The sequence below is a fragment of the Schistocerca serialis genome, chromosome 2 (genome assembly GCF_023864345.2).
Source record: "Schistocerca serialis cubense isolate TAMUIC-IGC-003099 chromosome 2, iqSchSeri2.2, whole genome shotgun sequence".
NCBI classification, from domain to species: domain Eukaryota; kingdom Metazoa; phylum Arthropoda; class Insecta; order Orthoptera; family Acrididae; genus Schistocerca; species Schistocerca serialis.
This window is the reverse complement of record NC_064639.1, coordinates 422,986,762-422,995,264: the sequence shown is the minus strand read 5'-3', so window position 1 is coordinate 422,995,264 and position 8,503 is coordinate 422,986,762. Positions and strand designations below refer to the sequence as shown.

The 8,503-nt window shown below is 49.7% G+C and overlaps 1 protein-coding gene across 1 annotated transcript; it reads left to right on the top strand.

Moving 5' to 3' along the window:
* The first annotated feature begins 4,220 nt into the window (after positions 1–4,220).
* On the top strand, positions 4,221–7,381 carry LOC126456034 (uncharacterized). The gene is made up of 2 exons (XM_050091788.1): positions 4,221–5,826; positions 5,968–7,381. The coding sequence occupies exons 1-2, from the start codon at positions 4,470–4,472 to the stop codon at positions 6,321–6,323; spliced, it is 1,713 nt and encodes a 570-aa protein (XP_049947745.1). The 5' UTR covers positions 4,221–4,469; the 3' UTR covers positions 6,324–7,381.
* Positions 7,382–8,503: the final 1,122 nt, after the last annotated feature.

Genomic DNA, 8,503 nt, shown 5'->3' with positions numbered 1-8,503 from the left:
AAATACGCATGTTTAATCGGCCTTGCTTCTTAAATAGCAAATTTTACGTACATACCATCTAAATGTCTGTTTACTTTTTCCATACAGTTTAATGACAGCGAAATTTACTAGGCTGAAAACAGTGCTAGGGCTTCTTCATTTCCGTCAAATTTTTGGCTTCTTTGGAAGAAACACTAACGATTACTGTTTCTATTCTCCCCACAAATTCCGCAAACACACTGCTACATATCCTGTTTGCCAAAACATAAGTCAGATAAAAGTATACTTGAAAACTCAGCTTCTGATTAATGAAGCTGTATTGCAAATTTGCTTGCCATGTACCTAAATTAAAAAGAACACGATTTATATTGGTACTTCCAAAAAATGTTCCACGTCAGCAAATTTTGCACCACACCCAATGTTTGTCACAGAGTGAACAAAACATCAACTGTATCTGCCGCCAACTTTGAAATTCATAATATCCTGTCATACAGGTTCACTGCTAACCTATAAAAACAAATCTTTGAATGATATTGCCATTTGTCTTCCGACACGGCAGCATAGAACTTCTTTGGAAATTTCTTTCCTGTTCACCCCATTACACGGTCCTAATACATTGAGGTGAAAAAAGTCATGGGACACCTAATATCGTGTCGGACCGCCTTTCGCCCGCCGTAGTCCAGCTGCTCGACGTGGCATGGACTCAGCAAGTCGTTGGAAGTCCCCTGCGAAAATATTGAGCCATGCTGCCTCTACAGCCGTCCATACTTGCAAAAGTGTTGGCGATGCAGGAATCTGTGCACATGCTGACCTCTCGATTATGTCCACAAAAGTTCGATGGGCGGGCAAATCATTCGCTCGACCTGTCCAGAATGTTCTTCAAACCAACTGCGAACAATTGCGGCCCCGTAACACGGTGCGTTGTTATCCATAAAAATTCCATCGTTGTTTGGGTACATGCAGTCCATGACTGGCTGCAAAAGGTCTCCCTGTAGCCGAACGCAGCCATTTTCAGTCAATGATCGATTCAGTTGGACCAGAGGTCGCACTACATTCTTTTTAAACACATCCCACATCATTAAGGATCCACCACCAGCTTGCACAATGCCTTGATGGAACATGGGTCTATGACTTTGTGGGGTCTGCGCCACACTCGAACCTACTATCAGCTCTTGCCAACTGAAATCGGGACTCATCTCATCAGTCCACGGTTTTCTAGTCGTCTAGAGTCCAACCTGCTTGGTCACGAGCCCGGGAGAGGTGCTGCAGACAATGCCGCGCTGTTAGCAAAAGAACTCGCATCGGTCGTCTGCTGTCATAGACCATTTCACCGCATTGTCCTATCGGATACGTTCGTCGTACGTCCCACATTGATTTCTAGCGATATTTCAGCAGTGTCGTTTGTCTGTTAGCACTGACAACTCTACGCAAATGCCGCTGCTCTCGGTCGTTAAGTGAGGGCCGTCGACCACTGCTTTGTCCGTGGTGAGAGGTAAGGCCTGATATTTGGTATTCTCGGCACACTCTTGACACTGTGGATTTCGGAATACTGAATTCGTTAACGATTACCGAAACTGAATGTCCCACGCATCTAGTTCCAACTGTCATTCCACGTTCAAAGTCTGTTAATTCCCGTCGTGCGACTTTAATCACCTTTTCACATGAATCACCTGAGTAGACATGACAGCTCTCCCAATGCACTGTACTTTTATACCTAAAGTACGCGATACAATCGCCATCTGTATATGTGCACATCGCTATCTTATGAATCATCGTGTGTGTATCTAACAGTAAAAGAAACGGCTCCAGATTGTCTAAGAGTCTAAAGTAATTAGTGTGGGGAAGGGGAGCTATTATTTCGGTCCTGTCGCCTCTGCGAGGAATGCAAATCATTGTTTAAGTAAAATAATATACCTTGTCGGTGAAATGGAAATTTTGTAAATCTATCAGAGAAGTTTCGCATTAGGCAGAAAAGAACAGAATACCGTACTCAAATGAAAACAAAAGTCTCTTAGAGGCAGGATGAGAGTACGCAACAATTATTTCTAACAGTAAACTAGTTCATTGTAAGGCCGTTGTCACAGATATGTTCTCATTCGATTCCTATTTGTTTAGATGATCTTTTGAGATTTTCAGATGTAACGGCAGGTAACTTCCATTCCTACAGTTCCTTTTCTAACGTCGTCAAATCGGAACAATGAGTCCATTCTCAAGAACCGGCAGCGTGCCAGGTGTAATGTGTGTGTGAAACCTTATGGGACTGCTAAGGTCATCAGTCCCTAAGCTTACACACTACTAAACCTAAATTATCCTAAGGACAAACACACACACACACACACACACACACACACACACACATGCCAGAGGGAGGACTCCAACCTCCGCCGGGACCAGCCGCGCAGTCCATGACTGCAGCGCCTAAGACCGCTCGGCTAATCCCGCGCGGCATGTGCCAGGTGTAGCACCAAACTTTTGTGAGGACGTTAGAATCGAAGGGAAACGCATGATCTGCTAAAAGCGTGCTCCAAACTACTCTCACATTACTTTCTGGCAGATTTAAACTGTGTGCCGGACCGAGACTCGAACTCGGGACCTTTGCCTTTGGCGGGCAAGTTTCGTATCAGCGCACACTCCGCTGCAGAGTGAAAATCTCATACTGGTACTCTCACATTGATTAATCTTGTGACAGAAAGCTGGTGGTCACCAGCTCGTTTACTAGTTGACATTATTACCATTCATCACATTCCCAGATGTAGTTACGAAACTATTACACAACCTCCTTTTATTTGCAGATATGTAATGCCAAACGAAAACTATGTCTTTCTTTTGTTGCAGGTTCTCGCTGCGTGAGAAGTCGGAAGGAAGGACAGCAAGCCAACTATAATTTGGAGCGATAACCAACCAGGAAGGGTGGTCAGCACTTCAATACCATCAGATGACATCGGATATATGCTTCAGAGACCATTTGCGCAGAACCTCGTCAAGAACGTGCGAGTGGTACTGCATTAGGAGAATCCGTGACATGGCCACAACTGCAATTCACTGAACTGTGAATCGTGATGCATGTGCGACTCGAAAACGAAAAGATTACTTCTCCCAGTTCTACAGCTATCAAAAGCGTGTGAAAGTAGAATAAATCTTTCTGACGTGTTGTGTGCAGGCTTCTGCTACGAATAAGTTGAAACAAGCTGTATACTGTATGTGCACTGACTGATGAAAAGAAATGAAAAACAGACAAGACTCTTGAGTCGAAGTTCGTTCCTGGCAGGTAGCTACGCGCGCCAGTTTTCTCCGACACACACTGCTTGTTTCTAATACTCGAGGTACATTAAAAATAGAAACAGCAAAATAGAGGCCCGGAGAGTCAACCGCGAGCCCTGCTGAGAAGAGGAGAGAAGGTTTCGGCCCTAGAGGCCTCGGCTATCTTCAGGAGCGGGCCAAGCCCGACGACTAGCGACATGACGTGCAATAGGCGCAACCACGGCACAAGGATACTGTGCTGGAGGACACTGAGCTCCGAGGAGGACCTCGGATGAATTCGGACTTGAACAGTCTCATACGCAACATGCATATCGGCACGAGACCGCTCAGTTTGTTGATTTACTGTACAGTGTTGTTGAATTTATAAGGCGGAAGCCACAACTATACTATATATAATACTGGTAAAGCGGAAGGCAACGGAATTCTAAAACAGAGTTACTTAATGTTAAGAGGTATTTACGCTTTGTTGATAGTTGTCAGTGTGCTGTTATTGTTTAGCTGTTTCTAGTAAGTTCGTAAATCGGCGTTTCGACGGAGAATCTACCTATTTATATTGTAAAATAGATGACAATAAAGTATTGGTGACGGTCTTGCCAAGGCGAAACAACTGCATGCTGGTAACTGTGACGCAACGTGGACCCTTAGGCTCTGCGAGTTCGTCGCTGGAGAGTGCCTTGTAAGACACGGACCTACCAGACACCTTAGGGCCGCTACTCGCTCGTAAAGGAAGTAGCAAACGCCGCAAGGTGAGGTGCACGAAGAAGAATAACATCAAACACCAAGCGTCCTTTTGCTGGAACAGTGCTGTACCCTATGTTTAAAGGCAGTCTGTGACAACGAAACATATATGCGAGGTTAGAGGCGGTATAATCTTCACAGCGTTCCTGTGTAACATAATATTCTGCGAAAATAGAAAGATGGTAATTGGTTAGATTCGTACTGGAGCAACGGAGAAACAGACTGCAGGAAGAAGGTGCTCGGAGCAGCAGCCGTCCAAGAAGATGTGATAGGTTGTGATGATCAGCCAGAAAGCAGAATAACCAGGGATCACGAGACGAGTCGGAAGCGGCGAGGCAGTTGCAGCGAGCGAGTGGAGGACCAGCAAGTGGCTGCGCATGCGGGACTATGCGGCCACGCTGAGTGGCGGCGAGCAGCTGCCGGTAGCTCCATGAGCTGCGCCGCACCACGACAGCTTTCCGCGACACGGCCGGCCTCGCCCCTCTTCACCAATGACGGTGATGCTCCTGCAGCACTCTGCCCTCCGACACTACAAGCTGCCCTCTCCTCCGCCGCCACGAATGACGAAGCCCGCCCCGGACGCCTCCATATACTGTAGCGACTACCAGACGAGGAACAACAACAACAACAACGGTAACAAGCAGAAACGAACGCACCACAAGCTGTCGCTGCACCCGCAACAGCAGCAGGGCTGCAAGACGACTGCGATGCGCTACTACCGTCTATGGATCTACACGTGCAATGCCGTGCTGTTGGTGAGCGTGCTAGGATTCGCCATCGTGGCGGGCAGAATCGTGGTGGCCGACCCCCGGCGGTACCTCGTGCCGGGCCTGTCCCTGTACCAGCCCAGCTTCCTCTACGCCTACCTGGCCCTGGCGACGCAGAGCGGCCTCCTGCAGCTGGTCGGCTGTTTGGGCGCGCTACGCCTCAACGAGCGGCTGCTCAACGTGTACTGGCTGCTCCTCCTGGTGCTCCTCTTCGGCGACGCTATCGTCGGCGTCGTGTGGGTATTTCGCTTCGACAAGATCTGCGCCGACTTGCGCCCCACGCTGAAGCAGCGGCTGGCGGCGGAGTACGGCGTCGACCGCGACTTCACGGCGCTGTGGGACGCGCTCCAGAGGGACTACCGCTGCTGTGGCGTCGACGGCGCCCAAGACTACGCGGCGGTGGCCAACCGCAGCGCAGGGGCCACCGTCTCGGCGTCGGCGGGGTCTACGGCGCCGACGGCAGCTGCTACCGCCAACGTGACCTCGTTGGGCGGCCCCACTACGGCTGCTACTGTCGTCGGGTCGACGACGACGGCTGCCGCCGCGCCGGACGTCGGAAAGCCGGAGTGGCTGTGGAACGACCACGCCCACCGCCAGCACGACAGCGGAGGGCACGACATCGTACCGGAGAGCTGCTGCCGATTCCTCGGTGCCACTTCGGAGAGACACGCCAGTACCGCAGGCTCGTCCCCGATGGCGCCAGACTCTGAAATGGACGCCAATCGCGTTCCGATCGAGGCCAGCCAGCGGGGGGCCACCCTCGGTCCCAACCAGAAGAACGCCCACCCTTGCGGCAGCGCACCGGCCGTGCCGCCCTTCCGCGGATCCGGCACGGCGTCTGCCACCGTTACGGGCGCGCAGCCGCACTACCACACCACCGGTTGCGAGGCGCGCCTACTCCTCTGGCTGCGCCAGAGCGCGGACATCCTGTTCGTCCTCGGGTACTGTGTCATCGCCTTCCTCAAGCTGTGCTTCCTCGGCATCCTGCGGTACGAGATCCGCGAGATGATCCAGAAGATCAAGATCCTGCAGGGCGAGATGCGGCCGCCACCTCTGCTGCTGACGGAGCTGGGCGGCGGCGGTAGCGGCGGCGGGGCGGGCGCCATCAGCCCGGCGGGCGTGCCGTCGCCCGCACACGCGGCCGCCGTGGCCGGGGCCGCTGCGGCTGCGGGCGCCACGCCGCCCCACCTGCAGCCGCTGCTGATGAACCACACGCGCGCAGCCTCCGCCGCCAACAACGGCGACCTGATGGGTGGCGCCGGGGGCGTGGGCGGCGGCGGCGGCGGCGGCGGCGGAGGCGCGGGAGGCGGCGTCCGGCAGCCTCCGGACAGTCTGCAGGCGACGCCGCTGCACGCCGCCGCTCTCTCCCACCGGCACCTCAGCATGCTCAATAACGACGGCACCGACTCCGACACCAACAGCAACTGCGCCCTCATCATCTCGGAGGACGTCGGCGCGGGCAAACCCGTCAGCAGCGGTCCTCGGCGCGGCTGCGGCTCCAACGGCAACAACAACTACGAGATCCACGAGCTGCAGGAGCTCAACAGGCTGCTCTCCAGGCACCAGACACAGATCTGACTAAGGTCGTTGCTGCTGTGGTGCTTCCCTCTCCGGGGAAGGCACTTCTAAGTTCGGCGTCGAAGCTCCTACACCGCAGCCCCTCCCCTCGCTTGACAGCTTTGCTTCTATGCTTGGAGATCAAACACGTGCGGTTAATTTGTCCCGTGTGTTTGCCACTATAGGACACGTTAGCACGTGACACTTTTTAACAAAAAAGTGTAATATCGCAAAGAAACAGACTATGGGTAGTGCAGTGTACGTATAAAAACACACATAGACAGCCACTTAGCTGTCCGACAATTGTGAACAAAACCGTCTCCTAGATGAAATAGAGCCAGTGTGGACAATTTCTGAATCATGTGATCGAATATGTGCTAATCAAAAACACCAATCAATCTAAATTAATCGATGGTCTCTGCATCTCAAACAAAAATTTATGAGCTATGTTTACTTTAGAAATGTCTGTACCTAACTTGTTCATCGTCACCGTTATTTTCATTGAATAATCTAACTCACAGGTACGGCAAATACATCCTTAGTATATCTCGAGCATATCTTTAAAAAAATGTCTGTAGCAGCAAATTATCAGTTAGTCTCAAGCGGAACGAAACGACCAAACGTCTGACATCTGTCCCATATCATAATATTGACATCAATATTGTGCACGAGTGCGTCTTCAACGATTCAGCATCAACCATCATATTTATTACAACTCTGTGCCTCCCCGGGACTCGAATCCGGTTATTTTCCGCGGTCAGTGCTTTCCAGTGTGTGGCAGCATGAGCATCTAACGACCAATATAGAAATCTATGCGATCCTTTCTCCCTGAGTCAACCCTGAAGAAAGGATTTCAGGAAGAACGAATGCTGAACGGCCTACGTATTGATAAGTGCCCTGTACCTCTCCTAAGAGACATCATCTGCCTTTCCTCTCGCATTTATCACAATTACAGTTTACCCTGATGTTTTATTCTGTAATGTGTAAGTTATTCAGCTCAAAAAGACCGCTCATTGAGTATTTCAAGGTATGCCGACCGTCAACGGTAAATGTTTTAGTTTAAACTCTACATTAAATGTTATTTACTCTGTAATTTTATGTACATAGTCGACTCAGCTGTGTGGAATTAGTTTGGTGGGATATTTCATGCATGGGCATTTACAGAGGTTAAGAGAAAACAGAAGGATATCAGATCTTGGACGAATGGCAGAGCCACGCAGTTCTGTGACTGCACTGTCTAGACGAAGTTGCGTAGCACGCGCTTTCCACGGTCACTGCCTGCGCTATCGTTTGAGCTAATGAAAGTACTCTTTTAGCAACGATTTCTTTGTAATCAGAAACGAGCGCCGCTTACGCCTGGTACAGGCCGTCGCACAAAACAACCCTTAAGCAGGATTGGAGTGACTCCACGTTACAAAAACGACATTGAAAATATCTTCGGCAGAGAAAAGGCATGCGACTACTGAGTCTCAGGAGAGACTCCCGGTAGGTTTTCAGGTCTCTTGGCTGTATTAATAATAATAAAATTTTAGACCAGCTGGTCTCTGCCCCGATTATCACGTGAGATACGCGCCGCTGGACTTGCTTTGTGACTAACTACTGAGGGGTTGAATTAACTTCACAGACATGAAACGAGTTAAGGCAGATGAAATCAATAAAGATGCAGTGAAATGAAATGATACCCCTGAAGTAACTTTCAGAAATACAGAACCCCACTGCACTGAATATGTCATTGGTGAATAAAACAAAATATTTTACGCAGTGGTATCATCGCACATTCAGAATTAGTTTATAAAGCAGGCCGTTGTTTCCCGCTAGTGGTGTAACGTAACAGGAGACACACAGAAGCATTAAAATGCAGGAGAAATCTAGATGTAAATTCAGACGCTGACTCGATATCTGAAACGAGCCCAGATAATGCAGATGACATAGTGAAGATCATGAAAGGTAGAGATCCGGCTTCGAATTCTTTCCCCGTTAACAACTTCCATCTATGACTAAGGTTTATTTCAGCTATTTCTATGCTGATGAGTTAACAATCCTATTCATTTAGTTTGTTTAACAGCTGTATAGCCTCAGAATAAGCGTTAGATACTAGATTTTTAGACTACAAGTACCTGTAATGACTGGTTACGTCCAGTATTTGTACGTTTTACAGTATGGCGCTCTATAGTCAGTGACAGCACAGACAGTAGTACTGC

What these genes read in the sequence shown, in the direction of transcription:
- LOC126456034 (XM_050091788.1), top strand. Translation starts at nt 4,470, where the DNA reads ATGACGGTGATGCTCCTGCAGCACTCTGCCCTCCGACACTACAAGCTG. An exon ending in GACGGAGCTGGGCGGCGGCG is followed by an intron (nt 5,827 to 5,967) that starts GTAGCGGCGGCG and finishes ACACGCGCGCAG; the next exon opens with CCTCCGCCGCCAACAACGGC.